We start from the raw sequence: 16,974 nt of genomic DNA, 5'->3' as shown, positions 1-16,974 counted from the left end.
CAGAGATTGAAGATGGTCACCTTTTTGATGAGGTCGTTGACCTTGATGATGATAGGGACTTTAATATGCCCATGGATGACACTCCTACTATTGATGAAGATTTTGTTCATGAAAATATTTCTAGTACATCTATTAGACAGAGGCATTCCATACCAATGTCAAGAAGGCCTAAGAAGAGGAAGGCAAGCATGGCTTCTTCTTTGGATGTTATCTGTGAAAGCATCTAGGACATACATATAGACATGAAGGAGACTCACACTATCAAAGTTGACAAAGGAGAAACTAAGCAAGACATAATGACTGCATTTACAACCCTCAAAGCCATAGTTGGACTAAGTCAACAGACTCTGATTGTTGCATATGTCACTTTCACTTTCAAGCCTACGAAAGCATGGGGTTTCCTACAAATGAGTGTAGAGGATAGGGAATATTATGTGAGATATAAGTTTGGAGGATATCACTGACATCCCAACTCTTCACTTCAAGAAGCTTTATCGTAAGAATAATCACATCTACTCAATGGCTCATATTTGATATGGGACCTCCTATTTTTTGAGACTATGAACTTACCATCTTTTTGAAGCAATTAACAAATCATATTTATCACACTGTTGTAGCTTCTTCATTCCTTGTGTCATTTTCACTTCATCAGCTTTAATCTTTCATATTATGTTGTTGTGTTGTTTTAAATGGAACAAAGAATCTTGAACCTATATTTCATAGTGTTTGAGAAATCAAGCCTCTTCATATGCCTAAATTGCAGATGACAGTCATGTCAAGGCTGTGGTAAAGTAGAACATAAATTGCAAATGGTGAACCATTAACAGTACGCCTAAAAATAGTCCAGCAAATGTCAAACCAACTTGTTTGCCTCACATTCTTGGAATACCAAAATAGTCCTAGATTTTAAATTATAATATACTTTATACCTAATCAACTACATACTACAAGCTGTTGTAATCCATTATAATGGGAAAGCAAAACCATGGCTAGACATAACATTTCCACAACTAAGACCTTTTTGGATGAAGTATTTGGATTACAGGTAGTGGTTAATTGTTCGTTGGCATCCATAACATATAGCTAACGACCAAGGCTAGGAAGGTTGTGTATGAAATTTCTAGGCAGTGTAAATAGTGTAAATTTCCAAGTAGTGGCCAAGGCAAACAAGGTTAATATTTTGCATTACGGATATTTTTTCTGGAAATCAAATTTCTTGTTTCTAATTTTTCTTGTTAACTGCTAAATAAGAGGACATGGTAGTAACAGTTGTAGTTGATCCATGGAAAATGCATGCTGCAGGTTTCCATAGTAAGTCAAATTGTGATATTACTGTCTATGTAGTTTTTTTTATTCAAACTCAATCACATCAATCCATCTCTCAGGAGAATCATTGGCCCATGTTTGATGAGTAGTGATTCACACCAATCCATCTCTCCATCTCTTGTGAGAATCATTGACCCATGTTTGATGAGTAGTGATTCACATAATCCATCTATCGTGAGAATAAATGGAACACTTACTCATTGGATCTAGGTGATGTGTAGTACTACTCTAGCTTGAGCGAGCTTAACCCACTCTACTTGTAACATCATTTGCAAAACCTTCACAAGTGTTGTGCCTTATGAACCATTCATTAGAAAGCTTCAAGTAAGCTCATCAAATGATAAAAATGATAAGTAGGAGATATTTGGCTTGTTGTGGAAATATCTAGATCCAATGAGTGCTAAGCGTTGAATTTATTTTCACTAAAGTGTGAATCACTACCCATCAAACATATGTCAATGAATTTGACTCAAAAACTATAGAGTTAAAATCCCAATAGCAATATCAAAAAAATAATTACTCTCCTATGGCAACGCATACCTTATGTTCCTTCTCTTGCATGGCAACGTCAATCGTAGATGGTCATCCATGCAAAATTTGGCCTTCTTGTGTTGAGAACAACACGGAGTAGGAAATTTCATGGTAGAATCATAATCTTTTCCATCATTATAACTTTCCCCTTCTAAGTCTATGCTTAACTTTAGCGTCTTGGCCATGGATTTTAGAAAAGATCTCCTTCTATCTTCCTACAAAAAGATGAGGCATAAGAAAATAGTTAACACTTTGTTGCAAGTCATGGATGTCATTAGAATTATAATTGTCATAAACTTGTGTACCTCCTTCTTCATGACTTGTGTTTTCAAGCTGAGATATTTATAGACAATTGATCTCCATGAAGCCATTGACCTCTTAGATTTTATATACTTAGTTTGTAGTTGACTAGGTATAAAGTAGATTGTAATTGAAAAGTTGAAAACTGTAAGCATCTAGTTATTATTTATGTAGTATGAAGTAATCTAACAAGTTGTTGTAATCCATTACAATGGGCAAGCAAAGCAATGGCTGGACATAACATTTCCACAACTAAGACCTTTTTGGACGAAGTATTTGGATTACTTTGAAAATTTCATTATTTTGAATCCTTTTTTTGTTCTTTTATTTATGTCCATCAAGTGATAAATGTTTTCTACACACATATGCATCAAGTAATAGACATTTTTTGTTAAGTGTTGTAGCATAGTGATTGCAATGGAGAATTACTCACTTGGTTATGTACATTTTCTCTCATTTCAGTCAAACAATGTCTGTATATCCATGGATAATCATGTGTCAAAAGTTATAAGTCACAAGGTATTTGCATTGCTAGTAGGATTGGACTGAGAAGTCACAACATAGTCCATTGAATATAGATATCATAATATATTTTACACTTTTTTAGTAATTTCTCATTATATTTGTTCATTATTTATATAGGGTCGATGGATTTGACAACTTTTCCAATGTGTTGATGTGGTGTTGGACCTATAGCAATGAAGATTTCACGTACAAAGAATAATAATCCTGGGCGTAGGTTTTTGTGTTGTTTAGATAAAAGAAATGTTGTTACTAATCTTTTATATGTTTATTTTTTATTTCATTGTTGCGGCAAGCCCTAATGTAGTTTTTGAATGCAGGGGGATAATGGCTATAATTTCTTCAAGTGGGTCAAAGATGGCTCATCTATGTTAGCCACATCAAAATCTATCAAAGAAGAAAGGAACAATTGCAAGCTATGTATTGTGCGGGAGACCATTGCTAGGGAGATTGGTTTAATGGCGAAATCTGAAATCACGTTTTAACATAGACTTAATTTTGTTCTAGTTTTTATAAACACACTATTGGTGATGGTGATTCTAATTTTAGTAATAAAATGACCATTTTGTTGCAAAGAACAATTATGATTATGGAGACTAAATCCTTTATGATTTTGTATATAAATGATGAGCAAATTTTACTAATTTGAAGAGTATATCATTGTGTATAACATTTTTATGTTTATATCCATTCATTTATAAAATGTTAAAATTAATTAATTTCTTATTAATTTCATTGGATAAAATAGAATTAATTAATTTTTTTTCTTTACTAATAAGTTGAAATAATTATTCAAATCCATTCATTTAAAAAATGTTGAAATAAATTAATTTCTTATTAATTTTTATTGAATAAAGTAGAATTAAAAAATAATTTTCTTTATAATAAGTAGAAATAATTAATCAAATCCATTCATTTAAAAATGTCGAAATAAATTAATTTCTTATTAATTTCATTGAATAAAATAGAATTAAAAAAAATATTTTCTTTATAATAAGTTGAAATAATTAACTAAATATAATAATATGTTAAAACAAATAAAATATATTAAAATAAAAATTTAACTGTATTCCAATTTCAATTTTGTATAAACAAATAAAAGAGTAACATATTCACACTAAAATAAAGTGAACCAAAAAGAAGAATGAGATTACTCTTTTCCATTCTCATTCTTCATTTCCATTCCTATTCCACATTTACATTTTAATCAGGGCCCTAAGTAAAACTATTTGTAAACCGATTCATGAACTCCATCCCATTTGTAGACCACTATTTACAGAAATAGAAAAACAAATGATTTCTTTTTCTCATAATCCTCCTCTTTTCCGCGTGGCTGAACTGAGAATTCGAAGAAACTTCAACTCCGCCTCGCACCATATTGCGGCCATTCGAGCACCGTTAAATTTTTTTCGTGTTCCTTTACACTATACCCAATAACCAAGGGGAAACATATAATCTTCAAGTTCATTGTTCAAATACTGTGGCAATAATGGAGGGTACAGAGAAATCTGAAGGCAGGGCAATTTCAAGAACTCCGCCCTTGTTGCCATTGAGCGCCGAAATGTCTTTCAAAGAAAAAGACGACAAGCCTAAAGCTGATGAGCGCGATCGCCAAAACAGGGAGTTCAAATTAGGCCTACATCCTTTACAGGTTTTTCCCCCTTCTTTAAATTCTGGGTCGTTCTGAAATATAATCTGCTCTTCACCATCTTCAAATCTACGTCCAATTAACTACAAATACTGTGGATGTACCTGCACTGAAAAGACAGTTATTACAGACTCTATTGCTTTTATGGATTAGTTTTTTGTCCTAATTATAGTTAAATAAACCCCTGTTACACATTGCACACCAGAAGTGCGAATCAGCGTCTGCTTTAGCGCGCCTAGATTTTAAACAATGAAACATCGGTTGGTAGTTGGGTTCGGGCCGAGACACATTAGGTATAATGCGTTAGCGATACAACGGCGATTTGGTTGAATTAGGTTTAAATCGGCAATTTGGATTGAATAAAAAATTGCAAAATATCAGATTCTTAGGCATCGGACTTCAGTGCTTTGTTGGCTTAGTTGAGAGCGGGGACTTCCTCCTACCGTTGGTTTGGTCAAGTGGGACAATCATTTTCTCTTTCTGCCCAGGTTCATTCGGCGAGTGGAGTTGATTCGCGTTGAATTGGTTCAGCACGTGAGTCTTCTCCCATTTTGTTAGTTGAGCTGGGGCATCTTGTCAGTCAAGCCAATATGCCGAGTCCTTCTGGGTTGGTGAAGTTGGAGGATTATAGTCGTGCTTGAAGTGTTATTTTTTAGATAGGTAAATATGTGGGATTAGGGTTCACTCCCAATAAACAAATTGTACAATAAAGAAGCTTCGGACTCAAGAACGGGAGCTCAAAGAGACTAGGCTCATGGAAGTCCCAAATAGACCCAAATAGGCCAGGGAAAAAAATGACAACTTAGGAGCAAAGCACATCAGGCGCAACTAGACCATTCACTAGGCAACAAAAACTTAACCAGCCTTTTTTGCCAGCCCCTTCTTCCTAAGTCCATCGAGTTCCATCATCAAACACGTCACATCCTTCAATACGAAGCTTTTCAGCTTCACATTTGCGCCCTTTCTTCTTTTTGATTGATAAGTCTGGGAGATGGAACACTGCCTGCAGGGACAACCAAGTCATCAATGAATCTGCAAAATCCTCAACAAGGTCCTCCAAAAAAGGGCAAGAGCTCTCATTATCAAAGTAACCATTCATGTCCTTGTCAGCCTAATCATGATTAAGGACCCAATCATAGCCTGATAGGTGAAAGGCTCCTAAGCAGTGGAGGTATTGCCTGTGAGCTGAGTGGAAGGAGACATAGGAGCCACAGGAACAGGAACCACAGGAATTGGGCAATCAAAAGGAAAAGCAGAGGGCTGCACCAAAGGAGAGGAAGTTTTGGTACCAACTAGGAGTTGTGCAACCACAAATCTTGTGGCTAATTTTGTTGCAGCAAAAACATATAGATGGAAGGCCTTTACAGTTAAGAAATTGGGTCCAGAAGCCATGAGAAAGGTGGATAAAAACAGAATAGTAAACTGGCTTAGAAATGTCAATGAAGGCGCAAGCTCTGGTACGCAGCAGCGACAACATCCAATTTGACAAAGGAGCCAATATGCTCAGTCATATTCTTGATGTGTCCTGGATTATGGACATCCAGAGGGCGATTGTATAATCTGATCTATAAAAGCGGCAGCAGGATCAAAGAAGGGGGGACCAAAGTGCAATGAAAATACCTGACTGGCCATAGAACCACGGGCCATTCTATTTCACAAAGTTACAGGCTTCCACAAAAGAGAACCAAAGTAGGAAAAGCTGCAATCAAGAGTTGTCAATATCAGGCAAAGCCAGGTTGCCCCAATTAATCTTTACCCAATCAATGAATTTCTCAATAGACAACCGTCTCCACATTCAACAAATGAGAAAGGAGTGGCTCCCTATTTCTGAACAAGCCACATTGATACAATCATCAAAAATGTGAAAATCTGCTGAATTGTCTGTTAGGCAAACCTCTGAATCGTCCATCGAGTAGATAAATAGCTTATTTGGAGCAGATGAGTCTGTCAAAGGTGGCTTAGGTGATTTTGGGGTTTCCATAAACTGTGATTTGCACGAACAACCATTATTTGGAACTGATGAGTTTGGTAAGGGGAGCACAAGCAGATTAAGGTTCTCCATGGTCTGGAAGGGGTTAGCATGATTTTGAAAACCTGCAATGAAATTGTGAGGCGTTGAATGATGGGCAGAATAGATAGGAGACGTAGGTAAAACCTGATTTGAAACCCTATCTTCTTGCAAGCATTGTCCAGAGCCAATGTGTGCATCCAATCCACGCCTAGACAAAACCCCACCTTTTTGCTTCTTCCCTGCATTCGTGGCCGATTCCTTTGCACCACCACTTGTTTGTGGGACACCTCTAGCCTCCGCACTAGCACAAAGCTTCGTGACTGTGCTAATTGCTGATTCTTATTATAGAGGTACCTCTAACATGACGGTCATGCTTAAAGTGTTATGGTCATGCTTGGGTTGCATTTTTTTGGTCGATATTCAAGACTTTGTGTTAAAGTTGTAGCTTCAGTCGGATTGATTTGATCTGATATACATTATTGTTATTGGTAATCATCATTTCCTATATATACTTATCCATGTTAGTAATATATATTATTGTGATGTGAATATCAGGATTTAACTGTGTGATTTTGAGTCAAACTCGATGACCCATGTTTCATGAGTAGTGATTCAACATGAATCCATCTCTCATGAGAATAAATGGAACATTCAACACTCATTGGATCTAGGTGATGCTCACAGGGGTGAAGCACCGGGACTTCCTGGGAGGTCACCCATCCCAGTACTACTCTAGCCTGAGCGTGCTTAACTACAGAGTTTCCTCCATAGTTAAACCCAAAGCTTGCAACCCCATTTGCAAAACCTTCACCAAGTGTTGTGCCTTATGAACCATTTATTAGAAAGCCCCTTAAGCTCATGAATTGATAAGTAGGAGATAATTTCCACAGCAAGTCAAATTGTGATGTGAATATCAGGATTTAACTGTGTGATTTTGAGTCAAACTCGATGACCCAGGTTTCATGAGTAGTGATTCAACGTGAATCCATCTCTCATGAGAATAAATGGAACATTCAACACTCATTGGATCTAGGTGATGCTCACAGGGGTGAAGCACCGGGACTTCCCGGGAGGTCACCCATCCCAGTACTACTCCAGCCCGAGCGCGCTTAACTACAGAGTTTCCTCCATAGTTAAACCCAAAGCTTGCAACCCCATTTAGGGTTAGACTTGGAGGAGGAAGATCATGCAGAAAGCACCACTATACAAATCTAAGTTTGAATTAGGATAACCTTACAACTAGTCGCTGATGGTTACTTTTCAAAGGTAGATTTTGGTACATACTGCAAAATAATATAAATACTTCAGGAAAAACATTAGAACAAAGATAGAATGGATTAGAGAAAGCAATAATCATCTTTGAATCATTAAAATACCTCTGAATATAAGAGAAGGCAGTGAAGCAAATTATATTCATTCACCATTCATAGGAGCATTAAAAGCAATTTAAAACACAACTCCTATCTGTGCTAGGAATATTCAAAGGCAGAAGACGATTGGAGGGAGCAGAACTATTACCCAACGCTCTTTCTCTGCGTCAATGAGAGGAAGACACAAGCATGCATTGAACAAGACAAATGTAGGAATCCTTCCCGATTAGCAAAAATGCTGGGAGAGGTAGTGAAAAAACCATAACAAAGATTAATATTAAAAACACAGGGACTAGGCGATAATTGTCTGTCGTTAGGAGATAGTGGATAGTTAAGTGGAGCATCAAGGCAATCACCGAAATAGGAGAGAAGTAAGCTGAACACACATTATTTGGAGCATCGAATAGAAAGTCACGAATTAACAATTGAGCATAATAATCGTAGCAGTCAAAGATGAGTAGACAGAAAGGGAAAATGAATAACGAAAAAAGTCTATGACAATGCTAATAGCACAAGATACATCAAAGCTACCTTCAATATTGTGGACATGGATGATGCACATGAATTAGCATTTACTTGAGTTATCGATGTCCAAGATACAAATACGTCATGAGGTGGGACCACCTAGATTTAAAGGAGTGTGTAATAAAGCTTAAAACATAGTAATCAAAGATCAAAATATACAGAGAAGAGGGAAGGGAACCCGAGGCAATAAGGAAGTTTCCAACTAAGCACTAGACCCAACATGTGGGAAGATACGCAAAGGATAGAACACACACCTTGAACATGCTAGCAAGGACATCTTGGAAGTTACTCCAATGGAGGGAAAATCCACCAATGATATGTTTTTGTGTTGGTAGAGTTGCCACCCCCGTATTTATACTCACAAGTTCTACCAATAGATTTATAAGGACATAAGGAAATGAGACCAATAAGACATTCAAAGTGTTCTTCATGCTTCAGCTTATAATTTAAGGGGTGCTTGATGGAAGAAATATTAGGAAATTTGAAACATTTCAATGACCATCCATTGGGTGATTTTTTTTTTTTTGGTTTTACCATGTGACTCGATAATCAAAGGCATGTCAAGGTGACAAATAAGTAACCATAAAAATTCTTAGCTAGCACGACAAGTGGGAAGGTAATCCACTATGATTGGTGGAGGAGAATTTACATCTATAGTCTTAATAAAATGATTACTAAATACTATTAAGATGATTTGTTATTAAAAGACCCATACAATGCATTGAAAGGAGAGATGTATGTAAGGAATGACGTGCAAGCAAGCCATTAATATTTGAAGGAGGTAAGTATAGATCTTGAGAACTAGGGACCCACCGACCAAGTAAGTATGGAGGTTTATTATTAGGTTTCTTTTGATATTATTATGAAATATATATATTTTAATTCCTTGCATTATTAAACATATCATAATACATATTTGATAGTGTAAGGAAATGATGACATTCTAATTCAGAATGATAATTAATAATTTGATATAATATTGTTAAACATAAAGAGATTCATTAAGAGAGTTAAAAATGAAGTATAGTTATATTTTGAGTTCTATACATCATTAATTATTATTTTATTGAAAATATAAAATAATGAATTATGTTATAATCATTAATGTTGTTATTAGTAATACATCTTAAATCACTAACATTATAATTAATGTTAACATTCTAATTTTGTATTATAAGAGTTATGTGCCTTGATCTTTTTCTCTAAGAATGTTATTGCAAGAAGAGGGGGATTGAGATTTAAAGGGAGCTTGGCATTACATTAGAGTCAACCTTGAAAGAGAGGGAGCAAATAGAGGAAACATGTAAACTGAAGAGTAAAACATATAGATCTCCTTAAAACCAAGGCAAAACCTACTACTTAGCAAAGTGAAAAGTGAGAAAAATTCTACAAGGAAACTACGAGGACCCTCTTGAAATTGGGAAATCAGATAAAATCAAAGTAATTGTATGTAGGGAACATTACATACTAACACCAAGAAGATGATGATATGAGGAATAATAGCAATGATGGATCAAGTCTTTGTTGATCACATGGATTAGCCAAATGGATTATTAACAGCCTTGATTAGAACTAATTTAAGTGGAATGTTAATATGAAAGGAATATCGATTATGAAAGTAAATAAGGAGATTGTGATTTCATAATTACAAAGGTTGAGAATTTTAAGAAACAATTAGAGGCAATCTACATTTAATGAATGAGGATTAATTTTATTGAAAATATTGCAGCGAGTTTGAAGATGTTGGATATTTTGTTAAGTATGAAAACATTAATATAATGGGGTTACCTATAGTTTTCAAGAATTGGAGATTGAAGGATCTACCCGTGCGGAGTTGGTGATCAAAGCATATGTTGAAATAAGAGAATCATATAAGGAATTTGAAGGTGTGTTAGTTGGAGAAGTTGTAGGTCACAAAAGCACCATGAAAGTGATTGTAGTACCTCAAGGTCTTATTGCACATAAAAGCTACGACATGCGCCAATGATATAATAAACTGAATCTGCCAGTTTTCCTAGCAATAATGATTATCTTTCAGAATATTGATTATCATATGAGATATTGATCAAATAGACTAAGATTTTGAGATCTATTAAGCAAAAAGAAGCTTGATACAAAATTGTTCAACAATATCTAAGAATGAGGGGGAATATTACATCGTGGGGGGAATAATAGTCAATGTTCCATTCCCACTTGAACCTTCTTTAGAGAGGAGAAGTTCCATTCTCAAATAATTTAAGAAGACAATTTTTGAATCTTTATGTTTAGATAAGTATTCTTATCTTTTATATTTATCTACTCATTGTAGTCTCTCTCTCATTTGTAATTCTATACGTACTATAAGGGTTATTTGCCTTGATCTTTTCCTTTATGTTTGAGGATGTTCTTATAGGAAAAGAAGGTTGGTACTTTACACATGCTACCAAATATTGTGCAGACTCAATCTACTAATAGTAGCTCCAAAGACTGTAACAATCAAGATGGATAAAGTGAGGCTCTTGAAGCAAACATCTTTGATGATTGAGATTATGAGATTCTTCTACATTAAGAGGAAGTATGACACTTCTAAAGAAATGCAGGAGCTTCGAAGATTGATACTCAGAGGGAGTCTAGAAATACATGTGTATAACTACATGGTTTTGATGGGCCCACTCCTATGTATATCATGAGGAAGTGATGACTTATTACCAGAAAATTAGATATCAGATTCAGAGTAAGTTTGACAAGAATCCTTGGGGAAGAGAGTCTGTAAGGGAGTAACTATTGGACCCGACTTCCTAAGATCACTGTTTAGAGGGAGAATTTTTTTTGAGGTGCAATCCTTTGTGAATGATATCTTCTCTATGAGGAGAAGTTCTAAGTGAAACTCCTTGTAATGCATTCTTCTATGTGAGAGAAAATTAAGGTGAAAGCCTTTGTAACACCCTTTGACTGGGTTCATGGTGGTTACTATTTCAAATATGATATGTGATGAAAGGCGGCGATTTCTCATTGGCATAGATAGACATAAGATAATCATTGCAAGATGACGATCTTATAAATGGTAGACTTGTTATCATGACAAACTTTATTTAATTGTTGTCCTAGAGTGCTGGAAGTCATGATAACGAACAAACAGAAGGTAACCATTGTAAGGTGGCGATCTTATAAATGGTAGACCTGGTATCATGGTTCTTTGGGCCGGATTTTGCCGGAAACCATGATAACCAACTTGTTATGGTTCTTTGGGCTGGATCTTGTCAGACACCATGACATAGTTACTATTATAGATCACACTTAAGGTGGTGTTTAAGCTTATATTGAAGTTATGGAATTTGTTATAGGTGAGATGATATATCTTCATATACTTAAGAGCATAATGTGTTCAATATCAATCCTCCCTAACTAAGAGGGAGTGTTAAAGTTGTAGCTTTAGTTAGATTGATTCGGTCTGATATACATTATTGTTATTGGTAATCATTATTTTCTATATATACTTATCCATGTTAATAATATATATTATTGTATATATATATATATTGTTATACATATTATTATTATTCATGTTAATATAATATTATTTAAATGATGTTTACACCATAGAGACATGTCTCCTCTCATATTTATATGAGATCCAAATCTTTGTTTGGAGATCATCAATAACAATGGCTATGATTCTACAGTTGCATAAACGATCCTAGAAATTAACACTTTGTTTATTCCATAGAAGCATGAATTATTTGGAGATTAAGTCAACAAACCAGAGGAGTGGGATTTTTTGAGAAAAAATAGATTTACCAAAAAAGGTGGAAACTTTAAACGATCAAGAACTAGATTTAAAAAAAATTAAAGAACATTTCCATAGCATAGATGACAAAGGACTCATGTAATGATTTTCAAAGCATTTGCCCAACCTCCTCTTGATATATTCTAAAATTGGAGGACGCAAAGTGTAACATCCCGTTTTCCCAGGTCTAAATTATCATCTAACAACTCAAAGAATACAGTTATTACTTCGTTTCATAGGAAGACAGTTATATCATTCATGTTCATGTGAATAAGATTTACCATTAAAAAATAATCAGATAGACAAAATTTCTTAACTAAAAACTTGAATTACCATCAAATGAAATTACTGCAGAAATTGAAAACCACATACCTCAGAAAATTGAGATCGAATCAAACTAGGGATGCTTCTGCAACCATCGGGTTAGTCCACAAATACTCTATGACGTCTATCTGCTATCTTAAAATCAAATGATAATTTTCAATTAAATACCACTATATTTAAATTAGGGCATCACTTACCATTGTATCAATTAGGGTGTCATTTACCATCGGTTCATTTAGGGCTTTTGGTACCGCTATATCGCTTAGGGCTTCCGCTACCACAGTTTCAATTAGGGCTTTTGATACCACAGATTCAATTAGGGCTTCCAATACCACTAATTCAAATAGGGCTTCCAATACCATGGATTTAAATAGGGCTTCCAATACCACGGATTCAATTAGGGCTTCCAATACCACATATTCAATTAAGGCTTCTGATACCACTGAATCATTTAGGTTTCTAGTCATCTCTCAATCGATTAGGGTTTCAGATTCCTTTCCCTCCGATTACTTAACTATGATAGTATCTCAAGATTAGAAATATGTTTATAATCGATATTCATATAAATGAAAAGCAATCCATGATTCTATCTCTTACATCTAGGTGTAAATTAACAGTAACAATGAAATAACTCAATTTAATCTTACCTCCTCATAAATAAAAGTGATATTACCTATTTTTCGATTAACAATTGAATGTATAGCTTATCTTTGTCTGACGCATGTCCGACATCTTGAGGAGAGGTGAAACATTGTCAGGGGCTTAACCACTCAACCTTGGACCACAACTTTATCCCCACACAATCTCTAACGAGAAAGACCCTCCCTACTCGGAATTGGCAGGGGTTATCTTGCCTTTCATTGGGACTCCTGGTAATTAACTCACCACACGACTTGGCAACAGAAGATCACAATAATAGGAATATGCATGATCTATTAATTAATTCATATTAAATGATAAATATTGAAATGTCATAACTGATACTTTTTCATATTATTGGTGATTCCTTTCTCACACCTCATCACCCATCTTCTCGGCTACACAGCCGGGTGAGTCCCAAGTATTCAGAATTCTCAGAGATGACGACTTTATCAATTATTCAAGAAGATTACATACAACCATCATTTTACATTCTATGATTATGTTCTTTAAAGATCTTAAAATTCTTCATGAGTGGAGCATGCATGAGCTAAAGTAATGTTTTATGTATTATATTTATGAATATTGATGTCAACCTCAATTTGCAGGTTCTCTATACCTTCTCACCTTATTCAGGCCTCCAAGCCGGTGATTCCCAAGTGTTATCATACTATAATTGCCTCAGAATACTTCACCTTCTTCACCATATACTGGCATTTTCACCCGTTGAATTCCTTGGTGAACTGGTTTCAATATCTCACTCTTAGTTATTTATATTATATCAGGATGCAATTGTTTTCCAATTGGGATTATAACTTTCTTGCGATTTACCATAAATTTTTCAGAGAAATTCTACATATTCAGATATTTATATGGACAAAAGAAATTATCAGACTTATGTATAAATCATTTTAACGTTATCACAAAAGGGAAGACGTCAACTGTCAATGGATTCGACAAGCTTCAAGCATTTATCGTTGTCATAATACCACATAAGGAAACAACAAACTTTGCAATGGAAATACGACAGACCTATTGTACAGTTTGGATCTTATTTTCACATGCTAATACTAAGAGAAGACATGATCAGATTGCCGGCTTAAGAAATAATATCGCGTTCAAACTTAGCAGGAAATGAATATGAAAAAGGGTGCATGGGTTGTAGCAGGGCCTTAGGTGACTCTGCCAAAAGTCTGAATAAAAACTTTGATGTTTGGTATGATTCTGCCTACAAGCTCAGAGATATGCGGCTTGATAGAATTCAATCGATGGGCACAATATGAACTCGGGTTCACTCTGAAATTATGAGAATATCTAACAAGGGTTCGATTGCCAAAGGAATTGAATATTGAAAGAGGAAGATGAATGGATGCCGATAGCCAAGGAAGTCCATAATATAGAGTAAGCCTGTCTCTATGGCTACCTATAGTTACAAGATTCAATTTGAATTCCCAAGAAGTCTATATGAATTTAAAAACATAAATTCTATTAAAGATGCCAACAATATTGTATATATGCTTTTGGATTCGATTGTGTTAAGATTTTTCCATCAACGTTTCGAATCACACTATGTGATCCATCATCAGGATGAAGAGCAAGAGAAGCAAGACAAACTCATTCACCCAAGTTACATGAGTCAAGCTGAGTCAAACTTGGGACAATGCTAAGTGGTTCATGTATTATGTATAATTGCATTTTTTGCCACTCTTTGCTTCTATGCTATTAATATATATTGATAGTCAATAATAGTTAAAATTTTGAAACTACTTCAAAATATTAATTATAAACTATAGGGGCTCATTGCTTCCCTGTTAAAGGGCAATCTATAGTAGTGCATGATAACTACAATTTTTTTTGATCGGTAATATTTTTTTTATATTGATATAAAAGATTGTTACATAAAGAAAATGCCACCGTGTGGCTATATTTCCCAACACCCAAAAACCCCTATAGATCAATCTACCCTGGCCCACTATATACCATAATAATTTCAATTTTTAAATTAGTGCAGAATATTAATTTTATAGTTTGTCTTATAAAAATTCACGAGGCAAGGTGCATAAAGAACTTGGGTCATATTGAAACTGTGATTTAAAACAAATTTATTAGCTGCGTTGACACTATCTCACATACCCCTGACAATTTAGGATGATTGAGGCCCTTTCTAATTTCGTTGATGACTGTCATTGCTCCTCTTGCTCCTCTGATTAAGGTTTTCTAAAGGTCAGAGAGAAAACTAAAGGGACAAAGATACAATTTTTCCCAAAGGCATTTCCTCATTAACTTCACTTCCGTCGTGGAATCAACCCTATTTCTGAGCGATTAGTCAATTTCATGAGTTTTTTGTAGGGTTTTGTACATTTTTGCAATGATTTTTTAATGTTTTTTGCAATTTAAATATGATTCTAATGAGCTTTAATTACAAAAAGGTCATTGAAAACTGGGTCAACATTTTTTTAGGGCAAAAATTGACAAGCTCTAGGATTTAGGATTAATTGGGTTTATTCAGGATCCTTTGCAGATTTGTGTTCGATGTTTCATTCAACTCTATAATAATTAAGCTTTCTCACTACCATAGGTTTGACACTTGAACATGATTCTTCCAAAATGAATTGAACAAAAGTGTCTTGTTTTTGTCCAGTAAAAAAGGAAACAAAGAAATGGATTCAATTTATCCATCGAGAATCCTCTCTTGTTGGTAATTCTGTGATGTTGTGAAAATAGTCTTCAAAGACGGACTAGGAAAATGTTATTTGGCATAATTATTTTCCCATAGATGAGCTTGTGGTCTCTTGCTCAATGCATTTTAGTGGCTTTCTTACAACGACATATATTAAATGATTTATAACAATTTATAATATAGTAAATTGTTTCTCAACTTTCTCCTTTATACTAGGAGAGCAATTTTTTTCTGATAAGATAGTTTAAAATGTTACATACATCCTTATAGCTGTTCCTTATGGCTGTTCAGTCAAAATCGAGCTTAAAACAAAATCTTTAGGAAGTGCATCATCAGTTTGATGTCCTATACTATCAAAACCTTGACCTGCCTTATATACAATTACAAAATTTAGGCATTGCCATTGGACTGTTGTAACATTTTACATTATATACAACATATTTTCAACCATTTAAATATCATCAAAAAGGAAAATCAGGATTATCATTTTAGTTATCGCAAGATTCAGCAGCGTTCACCCTGTGATCAACTTGTTCACATTCAGCAGCACCTCTCAGGGAATCATCAATAGGAAAAGTGGTAACATTGCCTTCCCAAGTCGGAGCACCATGTTCCTTTAAGTCAACAGTACTGGCAGTACTGTGATCCTCATTAATCTTGAAGTCTTTCATGAACTGGTTCAGAGTATCAAAGTTCTTTAGGTTCCAACATATTTCTGTAATTGCAAAGATACTGGGTAGACCGGACCTCATCCTTGAAGATTTGCAAAGAGACTTCATGGACAAGAATCGTGAATTTACTTTTGGGAATCTCCAGCACCATAGATACGTGAGCCATAATAGAGAAGTGTATGAGTTGAAGATTAAGCTCAGTAAGCTGCCTCCTGTTCTGAAAACCTTCTCCATTTCTTTTCTTCCAAAGGAACCACAAGATCTCACAAAACAAAACAGACCAAAACTTGTTCAACTTCAAATCAAAATAATCCAAATAACCAGCAAGAATTTCACTCCATGAAATACCAGGATGACAGTTCCAGACAATGGGAGAACCAAAGAAAATAGATCAGACATTTCAAGCAAATTTACATTCAAAGAATGGTCAAAAGTTTCAGTAATAGCACAGACTCCACACATGACTGGCTGAAGACCCACAGAGGACAAAATGGAACCCACAGCCAACTTCTTAAGAAGCCATAACTATCTAAAGCACAACTTGTTAGGTTCAATAGGCAAGTGCCAAAAAAAATCAAATAAAAAGTGCCACTCAGATGATGGTCAGTCTAAATCCCAATTCTGATTCACTCGGTTGAATAAAGAAGAATCATCCTCCATC

At 35.0% G+C, this 16,974-nt stretch overlaps 1 protein-coding gene across 1 annotated transcript in view; it reads left to right on the top strand.

Moving 5' to 3' along the window:
- Positions 1 to 3,798: 3,798 nt before the first annotated feature.
- Positions 3,799 to 16,974, top strand: part of LOC149564127 (eukaryotic translation initiation factor NCBP-like) — a 43,770-nt gene continuing 30,594 nt past the window's right edge. Inside the window, exon 1 of the mRNA XM_089827203.1 lies at positions 3,799 to 4,330. Coding sequence (XP_089683329.1) covers positions 4,169 to 4,330 — 162 coding nt within the window. The 5' untranslated portion in view covers positions 3,799 to 4,168. The remainder of the gene's footprint in view (positions 4,331 to 16,974) is intronic.

This window comes from Cupressus sempervirens, chromosome 4, assembly GCF_028749045.1.
Source record: "Cupressus sempervirens isolate cs-2001-9-10 chromosome 4, ASM2874904v1, whole genome shotgun sequence".
In the NCBI taxonomy this organism is placed as follows: domain Eukaryota; kingdom Viridiplantae; phylum Streptophyta; class Pinopsida; order Cupressales; family Cupressaceae; genus Cupressus; species Cupressus sempervirens.
This window is presented reverse-complemented; position numbering and strand designations above follow the sequence as displayed.